The sequence below is a fragment of the Micropterus salmoides genome, unplaced genomic scaffold (assembly GCF_014851395.1).
Source record: "Micropterus salmoides isolate LMB-PRFRI ecotype aquatic unplaced genomic scaffold, ASM1485139v1 Ms_hic_scaffold_23, whole genome shotgun sequence".
In the NCBI taxonomy this organism is placed as follows: domain Eukaryota; kingdom Metazoa; phylum Chordata; class Actinopteri; order Centrarchiformes; family Centrarchidae; genus Micropterus; species Micropterus salmoides.
This window is the reverse complement of record NW_024041484.1, coordinates 600,236-613,514: the sequence shown is the minus strand read 5'-3', so window position 1 is coordinate 613,514 and position 13,279 is coordinate 600,236. Positions and strand designations below refer to the sequence as shown.

Genomic DNA, 13,279 nt, shown 5'->3' with positions numbered 1-13,279 from the left:
CTTAAAGGACCAGTGTGTAAGATTTAGAGGGCTCTATAGGCAGAATCCGGCAGAAATTGAAAATAATATTTATTTGTATATAACATATCCAACGAAGGTTGAAATCAAGGGCAACTGGACTTGGTTGAAGATACTGGAAGACGTTTCGTCCCTCATCCAAAGGACTTCTTCAGTTCTGTATCTTCAACCAAGTCCAGTTGCCCTTGATTTCAACCTTCGTTGGATAACTATGACCTGGATGACTGAGAATCTTCATAGACAACCTGTATATAATATAGGGATGCTTATAGAATACTGAACAAGTACATTCACATTTCTTCCATTTAATTTGCCTTTTTTACCATTGCATACATTAAATACTCAAAATGTGCTTTTTCCTCAGTGTTTCCCATAGGATTTGGAGAGACTATGGTGGGTGGATCAGAGGCCCGAGAGGGTCCGGTGAAGTAAATTATATGTACGTTTACTTTTAATGTACACATGTAATATCTTTTATACTTTCTGTGAATATAATCCAATTAATCTCATTTCCATCCTGTATAGACACCTTATTTTGAAAACCTGACTTGTCACATGTGTATCGTGTATGTGGTTCTCGTATCGTGCAACATGAGGACTTAATAGCCTCTCTTCAGGTAAGACTCTCACACTGCAAGACTTGTCTTTGTAAAGAGAGAAACTGACCTGCCTGTCAGCTTGGACTGGTCCGTTTCAGTGGATTTACCATAAAGGCTTGAATACGTGTGCACTCCAAATTATGCAGCTAGCTTAATCACCTCAATAAACGAGTGACAGAAACACTCAAAGCAGGTCAGACCGTTTGTTGCCTTTTCTAGTCAGGCACAGATTGAGTGGATGTGCTAGGAGACAATTCAACAGAACAGTGTCTGCAAAGGCAATTTTTGCGTCTTTCTCAGACACTTTAAAATGCTTCCACGCTGCAGACATGTCAACGTAAGTGTTCTGTAAAATTTCTCTGGTATTTTGACTTATTAGGCTTAACACCGAAAGTGCTTTTTGTGCTATTTTTGGCCAATTACTAATTACGGTGGCCGAACATTTGGTACATCCCTACTATAATAATCTGAAAATAAGAATAGCTGTGCTTTTATTACCTTAGAATGAGCCCTTTATATATATACAGAGGGAGCAGGTCCTCTTCCATGGAGTCCACCATGTTGAATTGCCATGTTTCTACAGTAGCCCAGAACGGACAAACCAAACTGGCTCTAGACAGTTCTCCTACATCAGTGGTTCTCAACCTTTTTTGGGCCAACGCCCCCCTATCCAGTATCCAGGTCCCTTACAAAGATGTGTCTATTTGCCCTGAATATTGTTGATTTTTTTTTTTGTTGTTGTTACTATTGTTAATGAAAACGTATAAAAAAAAACACATTGAATGACAAACAACATATTAAATTAATTTCCCAGGTAACAAAAAAGCCATGTGAAAAGTAATTATAAATAATTAATAAGTGATTGTTCCTCCCAGAAACTGTGTGTGAAGTTTTCTTGCATGGCAATAAGTGGGGGGTAGAAGAAGAAGATTTTAAGCATTAAACACTTAATTTCCTGCATTCTGGTGAAAATTTCTGCTCTACTTTCTGCCTTTTCTGCACCAATTTATGGTGGAAATGTCTAATTATATAAAAGGGAAACACATAATCAGGTGGCAGGTGACAATTGAAAATATATAAATATAATGTTGTGAGGCTCTCTGGCATTGTTTTTTGCTTTTAAATATTTTTCTCTTGTAGATCAACTTACTTAATATCCCTGCTAAGTCAACACACATGATTAAGTCTTATCTCCTCTTTTGTGTCTTTTGTGGTGAAGTAACCTATGTGTTTGTGGCCCCTTTTCATCTCTGTGATAAATTATTAAAAAAATATTAAGTTATTGACTTGACTTTATTAGCTCATCTGTTAATAACTTATCATATCATAACTTAGTGTTTCCCACAGAATTACAGTGTAACTGTGGCGCATAGGGGGTGCGCATGCGTGCAGTTGATATTAACTACCAGCTATATACAGCGTGCTAGCCTCAAAAACCCAGCTGTATTCTAACATTAATTTAGCTCTCCTTATTAGCTAGGCTCCTTACATACTTGCTAATATTTTTTAAAGCTGTGTCTCCGACATTGACAGCATTGTGTTGGACATATTTGTGCAGCTGTGTTCATGTGGGAGAGGGAGAGAGAGGGACGAGCGAGAGGATGTGCTGCGCGAATACGCACTGCCAGCAGCTCTGCAATCAAGTACGATTTTAAATAGAAAAAAAAAAATCGAAAATCAAAATGTGGCGTTGATATTATGGTGGACTGTCACAAATAAATAAACATATGGGAAACACTGTAACTTATCTGCTCATGTTCAAAACATTCTGCACATTCAGAATCTCTCCCACTTATCTGTGGATCTCTCACATATGTTGTTGAAGCAGCTGGAGTTGCACCAGGGGTTTCCAGTTCAATAGAGTAAAGTTCAATAATAAAATCCTCTTTTCGAAAAAAAGAATGACTTTGCATTAACTTCTCCACACTTTGGTTAAATTTAGAGGCTATAGGCCATTGAATGTAATACATACAACAAATTCGTCTAAATAAATAAATAAATAAAGACACTAGGGTAATTTAGCATTTGGATGTGAAGCCTATTTTAAACACGATACTGTGGATCAAGCAGAAATCTCACCTGTTAACTTCAGCACCTCTGATAAAGTGCCGCTTACAATCCCCAACAGAGCAAGTCAGGGCTTCAGTTTTTAACGTTACATTTTTATAAACTACTGAAACTCCTGTATATGTCCGCTTTGGCACAAACTGCAACTCACAGCGCGGATAGGGTCCACGCCACTCGCTGGTGTCGCAGAGAAGTTGCTTTCAGGGTAAGTCCGACTGCGGAATATCTCTCTTGTAAATGTGTAACCACTGCGATAACAAAACGTTCAAGGTGTATTCCTCAGAGAAATAAACACTTTTCCACGGTAATATCAGGAAAGAGAGCGTCAATTTTCCAGAGTTTACACAGTAAACGCCATGTGGGTAAAATTTTACAGATGATACTCTGACTTCCTGTTCCCTGAAGGCAGCACAGAGCTGCACCACAAGTAGCTGAGGGGGAAAAATACACAGTCTCGTCCAGTCGCAGTGGACTAAACTGGCAGGTTTTAATGTTGCAGACCACAGTTTTTTTGCAAGTAGTTTAAAATTTAACTCGTTTTGTTGTGAATCTTTGGTGTAAACTTGCCTTAGAATTTCCAGCTAACAAACGCCCCCCAAAAGCAGCTCAGCGCCCCCTTTCCAAAACACTGCTTCCAGCGCCCCCCATCGTCCTTGTAACGCCCCCTTTGAGAAACACTATTCTACATGCTTGGTGAGGCAATATTCAGCTGGTTGAAATTTGCAACCTCACTGCTAGTCACTAAATTCTTCACACTAGACCTTTAAAGGGACAAACCACATGTGAACAGGAAAAACAAAACTACTACTTACCAGGTTGGGTTGTTTTGGAATTATCATTTGGAATTTAATTAGACAGTATATGATTGAAAATTTGAAAAGCACTTTGTCACCAATTATATCCGAGGGCAGATTTCTGTTTTAATTCCTAAGAATAACTTAGCATTTCATAATTGAAAGAATAGAAGAATTTGTAAGTAAATTTGATGAAAAATTAGTGATTTTAATATCTCATTAAACAACCAACAAAGCCTCTAATGACGGGCCTGGTAACAGCATTTGTAATAGACATTTAGGAGAGAAGCCAATTCTTTTGAATAGAAAAGCAGTGATCAATAGATGTTTATTGTAGAGTTCAACTTTATGAACTTTAAATTACACTCTTCTGATAGACCTTTGATGATCTGGACTCCAAGAGAGTCAAACATGGGAGACTCAAGGGGCCACTATAACCTACAAGGCAAGGTCTGTAGGTTTGTTGCCAGATGATCATTATTGACCGTTCGAGCTGTTACAATGTGTAATGATGATGTTTTATGGATTTTTATTTTGAAAAATGTTACCAACAACATTTGTCACTGAGCTGTGCCCTCTTCATTATCTGATATCTCTTGGTGGAAAGAAGTTTTTTGGTGGGTGACAGATCCACATATTTACAGGTTGTAGCAGTCTCTGAAAAGCCTCCCAGTCCAAAACAGAGGAAGCCGTCATATTGTTTTTTTAATGAGGTAAGTCAAAACCCTCTTTGCGAGGGGGTCCTGACCTCTCCTCCAGTTAGTGAGCTAGCTTGGTGAGCTAGCTTGGTGAGCTATTGTGCTTATTGCCAGTATGTTCCCAGCGAGCTAACATGGTACCAGTAAGCTTGCCAGCTATATTAGATCACCAACTATACCTTTTAGTAATCACCCTTCCAGCACCACCTAATTTGCGAAGACGTACTGATGAAAACTGCTGTGCAACTTTCCACACACCATTCTCAAAAAGTTTAGTATAAGGCTGCAAAGATGTGGAAAGTACCATTACATATATAACTTCGACTTCACAGTTGCCACTGAATGTTTTGTACGGTTAATGGACTAAAAATTATATTATAGTTAAAATATTTTGTCTCAAGGTTTAACGATTCACAAATCCCCATATTTATTTATATGCTTTCCCTTCTATCATGAGACACTTGTTTTCTGAATATAATATAAAGTGTTAATATGTTAGCATGCAAGGGAAAATCGGCAGTGACTGACCACGACTGCTGATTGTCCTCAGAGCCTTACGAAGGCTTTAATAAAAAACAAAGACAAAGAGACATTCACTTCAAAACAAAGCTTTCCACACAACAGCATGGTAGGATCATGTTTATTAGCCACAAAGTTAACTATGCATCTGCAAACTTGTAGTTCTAGATTTAACAGTGACTGTTCCCTTTGGGGACCTCATGTGTCAAAGACTTGATTTAAAGCCCAGATGGCCCTGACATTATTTCATTTCTGAAACTGTCTTTCTGTTGATTAAAATTCCATAAGATTCTAGCCATGTATCCTCAGATGTTACAGGCAGTCTGAGTGTTTTATTAAACCAGCTGTTATGTGCAGGAGCTGAGCGGTTATTTGATCCAGGCAGACTGGTTAACCTTTGTCGTCATGGTGTTTGAACAACATGAAAAAGAGCCATGCTGTGTGTAAATAAAGAACATCTGCAGGGTTGCTGTAGCGCTGGGTAATACTTACTGCACTGATGAAGGGCAGGTTTAAGATGGAGCCCAGGACAGGTATCCTTCTGATAAAGCCTACTACAACTGGGAAGAACCCCCTGGATGTGATGAGAGTGAGGGAAGTAAGAGAAAGAGAGTCCCAGTACAGATCAGTGCACAGAACAGGAAAATTCAACCACTTTTCAAGCACTTTTAAGGTATCTAAATCCAAAAGTCTGTCTATCCTCATATCTAAAATGTTACTATAAATGTAATAAAGTTTACAGAATTCTTTTATACCTACAGCAATCAATGTGTTGTCACTTTGTTTGTTTTACCAGCTGTTAATATTAACTTTGATTGTATGTTTTGATTACAGTTCAAATCTGCATCTGCATCTGCATTTCTAACAGCCATGACTATTAAAAAAAGAAACAGAGAATGAGATCCTTCACTCAGTCATGAGTGTTTGCCCACCAGAGGGCGCTCTGCAACTCCCCTATGGGAAATACTTCTGCACCACAGAACAAAACATCAGCTGACCGGAGTCTACTAGCTCTGAAATTCAGTGTTGGTCATTTGTCATGTCCATTACACGACTTAAATAATAATAAAATAGCCCTCATCACTTCTCGTCTCCTGAAAACATTCATGACCAGACTTGCACACATCAAACTGGAAGGATAATAAATAATAACTATTCAAATAATAAATTCTAAATTTAAGTAAACTAAATTAAAGTGCCTAATTTTTAGAAAAAAATTAATAAAAAGTATAGCTTGAAGTGATGAAGTGTAGTCTTAACCAATTTTATAATAAACACACAAATGAACAGCTGTAATGCCTCCTCTTCTCTTTCATTTCCTCTTACAAAGCTACCACTTTCCTACTTTCTGTTGTTCAGTGAGAAACGTGAGCTCCAGCTAGCATATTGGAGATCTATGAGATATTCTGGTTTTGAACTGCCCGTGGGAGGAATGTACATGCAAAAATCTGTACATTCTTGATTAAAAGTCATGTGAAATCTCTTTTATCTTTCGTCCCCTCAATTCGGGTGTGTTTCCAAAACGTCTCTGGTGAATCTCGCGGACTCGACTCGCAAGCATCGGTATGCACAGATTTGATTGGCTGAGCAGCGTCACATGAGACGATTGGAGCACATGCGATTGGTCTGTGAGTTTCCTGGTCCTCTAAACCAGTACAGTAAATGCTAGAAAAGCTGCGCGGGTTAAAATAGAAACGCTCCGTCACGAGGTAGTAAGTCTCAATAATAAATGGGCTGTAGGTCGGCGGTCCGGAGAGGACGGCGGCTGGGTCCGGATCCGGACCGCGGTCCGCATATTAGTGACCTTTGCTCTATGCCGTTCTGTGTCTGACTTCCTGCCTGGTTCGATCTGCTCTGTGCTGCTTGACGTGGCTAGCGGCAAAAATAGACCTTCTACCTATTCTCTGCAGAGCGTTGTGTTGCGTCACATCACGTCGTTTCTCGGACGCGCTGCGGCCGCATCTGGTGGACTCACGAGCATTGACTATAATGGCCGCGAGTAGCTCCGGCAACCGTGGTGCAGCTGTAACGTGCCGGAGTCAGTAGATTTAAGGGATTAAGCCATGCTAGCAGTCCCTAGTTGCTGTAATGTTCATGACTTTCAAAGTAATTTACAACCTCCTTATCAAGTCTCTAGCTATGTCTAAATGTAGGGGCTGGATCCTGTCAAAGATGCGCTGAAAGTACAGTATTTTGCAGATTTGCACAGTTTTCATGCTTAACTTTTACCACACAGGGCACACAGGGCAGGACTTGTCACTGCTAACCCCACTGTTGGCCTGTGGAGGGTAAAGACAACTACGAGCAATGTCCAAGACACATGTTGTCGACAGCCAAATCTGTTTGCTTACCAGGGATGAGCTTCCGTTGGAGGTTCATGCTCTAGATTTGTGCCAATTTAGCCAATCAAAACTTCTTAAAAATCAAACAAAAAATAAGAATTTCAGAGCAAATAAAACTAATTGAAGTGAAAAATACTTTCATATTAAAAGAGAAATGTATAACTTGCAAACAAACTATTGGTCTGTTATTTTTTTCATATTACATCATTTGATTTCCAGCTACCACTGCTGCTTTCTCACTGATCACACTTTGCTCTCCCTGTCAGCTTTGCGGTCATGCTGCCAGCTCTCTCAGTTGCGCTGGCTCACTTTTTGTTTGCAGTTCTGATACAAACGTCTGTTGTGGGCGGGTTTTTAGGGGTGCATCCTCATTGGCTAGTGAGTGTTTGAGTGACAGCTCAGTGCCCCACACGTTTTTTAACTCGTGTTACCTGAACAAGAGGAAAAATCCGTAGATCTCCAGCACAACCCCGATGATGGGCCAGCCAATGAGCACCACAAACACACCTCCCAGGAAGAAACTGGTGGCCTTCATCTTGTGCTTCTGGAAGAAGAAGCGGAAGGTCCTCTCCAACCCGATGACAAAGGCGAGTCCAGCAACAAAAAGGATCTACAGCGAAAAGAGGGGGAAGTCCAATATTAGAGAGGGTTCAATTACTGGTCATTTAGGAATGGATCCTATATGTTGACTTGTGATTTTATTTTGGTTTTAGTCCCTTTATCTGCTACACTTGGTGTACAGCTTCCAATCAGAGTGCAAGAAAGCACTGATTGGCGCTAGGGCTGTCACGATAACTGCAAAATTGAAATACCGTGCTATTGGTCAAGCCTAACGCAGAGGATGGCAAGCACAGCAACAACCGCAAGTTTCATACTGTACACTTCAGGGCGTGTTAAATTAATAAATCAAAAAAGAGTGCTTCAAAAGTTCCACAACCGTAACAAGCTCTGTTACGGTTTAAGGATGGATCACCATGAGCTGTACGTGACCAGACTACAAACTCTGAAGCTGTAAGTGTTGCCGTGTTTTGTGTTGTTTTACTGTTTATTTTAAAGGTTAGCTAACTTGGCGTTAGCATATTGCGCGGCTAATGTGGCTAGCACATTCGGCGATGTTGGACTAATGTTGTGATCCTGAGGGACAGTCCAGAGAAACTGTGGACAGTGAGCCTCATTTGATAAACTCACTAAGGAGTGTAGTGTGTCAGATGCCTGCAGCTGTTTTTCATGTTGCTTTCTGTGGAAATTTAGTTATAAAGTTACTACAGCGCAGTGGTTAATTGTGGACAGCCATTCTGCTCCACACCTGTGTGTGTGTGCGCGCGCGTTGTATGTAAATTGACTTGATAGACATGCCCTTAACATAGACTGTATATTAAAATGCCCTGAAGGTAATGATATAGCTACGTCTAAAAAGACACGGTCAAACTACAAAAAGTTTGCTTGGCAATGTTGTTGACTAGCACGCAGCAGCTAGCTTGCTCAGAACATAAAGCTGCTGTTAGCGGATCGCTGTGCAGTGAGGTGACAGATACAGACACTCTTACTCTGCTATATGGCACCGAATTACTTCATTGATGAAAAATGCTATAATACCACATACTGCACTGTTGAGCCCCAACATATTGCCGCGGTGGAAATTGCTTCACCGCGACAGCCCTGGTTGGCGCCAGTATAAATATTAGAACTCAGGATGAAACTTCATTCAAATATTTAGATGTTTAAATGACAATTGTGTAGCCAACTACCTGAATAATCTGAAAACAAGAGAATGTGAGAAAGTGCAAATGAAAAGAAATTACTCAAGTGTTCTTTTCTTACATACATATTATATATATACAACTTCCCACAACACAGTATGCAGATTAGTCTGTAGACCAAACAAATGAGCACATTTCTTTCTGTAATTTTTTTTAGGGCTAACCAAAAACTAATTCTATTTTACTTCATCAAATTGAGTTGGCAAAAGATTCGAGACAGATATTTCAAAACCTCAACAGACAGCCTAAAACAAAATTGTATATAATAAACAATAATAGAAAAGAAACGATAATTAACAACAGAAATGCATGTCTGAGTGATTGCTTGGTATGCACCATACAAACATTTAGGCCAATTGTGACATTTTGCTGATCACATAGTGATCATCAGGGTTATATCAGTTTGGGTTTGGAGACTTTAACAAAAAGTCTGGTGAAGTTGTTCAGGTGTTTCAGGTGCAATCAATTTTTCTTCTAGATACTACAGACTTGTTAAATACAGGACATGGCTTTGTCCTGTATGCCCTGATACATTCAAACTTAAATGAATGGGTTCAGTGTTCCCAATTAGGGTTGGGCCGACAGACGATGCCATCGTCAAAAAGGTGAGACCTGAAACTGCTCATCAGTTGTCAAAAGTCGAGGGACGATTTGGATGTTCTGAGAAGTACCTTATTCTCATGGCCGATACCGATAAAATAAGCAATAATTTCAGGTTCTGTTTTAACATGTTGTCTTCCTCTGAAACTGTGAAAAATGTCCACACTGGGTTTTGACATGCTTGGCTCACTGGTCTACATTGTGTAGCTCACCCAGGTGAAGCAGTATAACAGCAGGTTTAAGTCAATGAAAGCAATGTTACTTTATATTATCAGCTCTATTTATCAGCTATAATTGCATTATCAGAATAATACATAATATATATTTTATATTTGTAACCGTAATTTATCAGCCTGATTTATATTGTGCATCCCTATGTTGTATGATACTTGCTGTGGTTAGATTTGTTAATAATGTATTACATAAATCATCACAGATCATTTAGAACATGTAACATTAACAACTGAAAAGTTATTTTACACCTGAATTTAAACAAAAATACACATCAGTGTTGTCATCAGCTAATGCGGAAGACTGAAAGTTGAACTTGTATGTTTCTCATCAGAGATAACGTTAGCTCAGTAAAGTAGGAACACTCACATTTCCAATAGCCAAGAGGGCTTTGTCAAAGAACAGGATCATCCCGAAGAAGAGGAAAAACACGCCGAAGCCTGTTAATCCCATTCCAATCTCTGTAGGACACACACATACCACAGAAAGGATTCATTATTGATATGAGTTTGTCACTTAGCTCTTATGATAAAATGTAGAGCCAGACAGTCTTAGCCACCCTAAATTTTCTTGCATGTTATTGTCTGTTGTACTCTGAATCACACTTTGAAATCACCTAAAAAGTGAGATTTGTATTGTTATGTGTGGCCAAGTCAAACAAAACTGACAGAGGTGCTGTAGAGGGAGACAGATGATGATGTATGGAGGACTGATACTGACAAATTCAGAAATAAATACAGAAATAAATAAATGTTCAATAAATAAATAAGCATCTGATTAAATACACAAAAAAATGAAGTAAATAAATGTAGACCGTAATTCAATTATACAAGGAGACATAAATGTATATATCTATTTTAATTAGCTTCTTTACTTATTCACCTTTGTAATAATTACCTTACTTATTTAGCATCTGTTTAAATCTTCAACTTTATTTTTTAATTACTTCTTGTTTAAATGTATTTATTTATGTGTTTTAATATTTTTTGTCTGTTTTATTCTTCCGTTGCATTTTCTACCCTATTTATTTCCCCTGTGGTATTTATTTCTGCCTGTCCTTTTTACATTTCTCTATGCATTTCTGCCTCATTATGCAAATGAGGAGGTGCTGTGTCTCAAGGGGTCATCTTCTCTGCTATTGGTGGACCAGTGAGACAGGAGAGCTCCTACTCTGCCTGCAGACATCAACGATCTTGCTCCTCACACAGTCAGATGGCTTCCTTCAGTGCGCTGAGATGTTTAGCAACTCTATTTGAAGACAATACTACCAGCCATGTCTTCCTTCTTTTTCATGTGGACACTATGACCTACAGAGTTTTCATTTAGCGACTTATACAGACACAGATCTGTAGGAAAGTGAGCTGTTGTTTCTGAGAGCCTGAGCATTTATTGATTTCTGAATTTTTCAGGATCAGGCCTCCATAGATGATGTACTGTTTCACTGCTTTTCCAGGAGTTTCAAGCAAAGGCCACAATCTATTATTCATCTAGATAAAGATTTTTTAAACACAGGACACAGCTGTGCACTGAATGTCATGAATATATTCAAACTTAACTAAATGGGTTCGATGTATTTGATGTACAGTCCCACTTTAAATTCCTAATTAATACATATGAAGACAATGAAGTAAAAAAACGTCAATATTTCTAATAAAAAACACACGAATGTAACATCATGTCACCAAACACAACTAAAAGTAAAGGTTAACCCTTTGCTATTTGTTTATGGCATGACAAGAAATAAAGCTCCCTAGCATTGAATGCTATTTGCTAGCTGGCCAACTGCTGGAGCTCAGATGGAGCCGGTTGGATAGATAAGGCAGCAACACACAGACATGGTCAGACTCTTACTTTGGGAGTCCGTTAACGAAATCATCTTGCCGCCGGATAAACGGGTGAAGATAGAATAAAAATAGAATAAATATTGTAGTAACTATACAAGTACTCTTCTAAGAATAATTTGGGTATCAGTTCCCACTGCAGCAACAGCCACGTCTTCCGGAAACACTCCTTCTCCCGATGTCTTCTTCCGGAGCAATGCCGTGTTGCATTCAACGTGGCAACTTTACCAACATCGTTCCAAATTGCGAAGTGGGATGAGCAATTTCGGAAGCCCCCGGTTCGGAAGTATTATTTTCAAATAATTTCCCCCATAGATACTTTCAAAATCTAGATAGATAGATTTTTTTGGTCAATTTTCAATTTTTCTTTACCTTTCTTATATTTTTCTACCTTCTATGTTATTTTTAAGCACCAAAATACCAAAGAAAATTCCTTGGATAAACCTTGCCTAACGTTACTTGGTAATAAAGCTGATTCTGAAGAATATAGGCATAATCGATTATCAATCTACTGTGCTGGTATATCATACACCTACTGGGTTGCATATGTCAAGGATATTTACAAAAAATTTAAATATTTCAACTCCTCGAAGGGCAATTTCATTTTTCACTGAACGTGTTTCTTGAATGCATCACGCGTAGGCTTTAGAGATATTGTTGCCCTGTGTTTACTCAGGCAGTGCTGATGTGGACCTGAGATAACAGGATATTTTTACTTTAAGCCAGGCTTCCCAGGTTCTGTATTAAACATAATACTACATGCGCTTTATTTATATTTAGTTATTTAATACATTAAAAACGAGACATGTTGATGATGGTAAAGTGTGTCTATCATACAGGCAGGAGGCGGAAGTTAGTTGTAGTAGCCGGCAGGCTGCAAAAAAGCAGTGAAATCATTCATTTCATTTTCACAAATAAAATAAAGGTTTTTCAAATCTAACAAAGTGTTTCACACAGCGTTAAGGCTTTGCCTAAAATGCAGCTTTCGCAACAATAACAGGAGCAAAAAAAACGGAGAATCAGTCGCTCAGCAATGTACGTTAAGTTAACTTTCACTTAAGTTCCCCTTAACTTTCCCCTTAACTACCGAATCGGAAGCTAACTTCAGCGTCGTGCCTGCTATATATATCTGTTGGCGCAGTTTTAGTGACGTTAGCGACGTTAGCAACCGTGAAGTGGATTCAGCAACAAGAAAGGGACTGGACAGAGTGGCTGAATGGTTCGTAATTTGTATTTGATACTTTTTAAAAGTCTTGTCATTTTAGCTAATTTAACCCTAAACAAAGTTGGGAGTTTTTTCATGTAGGGAAGCGTAGCTTACCTAGAAGATGGTAACGTTCCGTTATTGACATGAGCGAGAAACCGTTTAAACATGATGCTCCAACATCCTGGTGTGGTTAAAGTATCCATTACCAAGCTAACAGCTAGCAGTAACCTGCTGCACGGTCCGTGTACGTTCTGATGGTTTGTTTTTCGTTTGTCGTTTCAAACCAAAAACAAAGAACAAAAAAAAAAGAGCCTTTGAAAGCATGTATGTGCTATATATGTTGAATAAATTATGTATGGAAAGACTTGTATGGATTCTCTTCACTTGCATGACACAATGGGAGTGTTGTATTTTATACACACTGGGATGTGTATGGAGAAGAAAGATTCACACAGTATATAGCACACTGGTAAATCATTCTTTTGGCCAGATGGCCTACATAAGGACATTTCTGATGTGAGTTTGTTGTCAGAGCTGCTGAGAAGCTGACAGCAGTGTTAGAAGCAGGTTAGACCAGAAGGGCATGCAGGTTTAACTCTGGGC

At 38.9% G+C, this 13,279-nt stretch overlaps 1 protein-coding gene across 1 annotated transcript; it reads right to left on the bottom strand.

Moving 5' to 3' along the window:
• Positions 1–4,715: 4,715 nt before the first annotated feature.
• On the bottom strand, positions 4,716–11,645 carry golt1ba (golgi transport 1Ba). The gene is made up of 5 exons (XM_038738891.1): positions 11,480–11,645; positions 9,998–10,089; positions 7,469–7,647; positions 5,188–5,269; positions 4,716–4,739 (listed from the first exon to the last, which is right to left on the bottom strand). The coding sequence occupies exons 1-5, from the start codon at positions 11,502–11,504 to the stop codon at positions 4,731–4,733; spliced, it is 387 nt and encodes a 128-aa protein (XP_038594819.1). The 5' UTR covers positions 11,505–11,645; the 3' UTR covers positions 4,716–4,730.
• Positions 11,646–13,279: the final 1,634 nt, after the last annotated feature.

Coding starts and splice junctions, on each gene's coding strand:
- golt1ba (XM_038738891.1), bottom strand. CDS start 11,504: ATGATTTCGTTAACGGACTCCCAAA. Junction 7,648..9,997: donor CCCTCTTGGCTATTGGAAAT/GTGAGTGTTCCT, acceptor TTTTCGCTGTAG/ATCCTTTTTGTTGCTGGACT. Junction 5,270..7,468: donor GGATTTTTCCTCTTGTTCAG/GTAACACGAGTT, acceptor CATCACATCCAG/GGGGTTCTTCCCAGTTGTAG.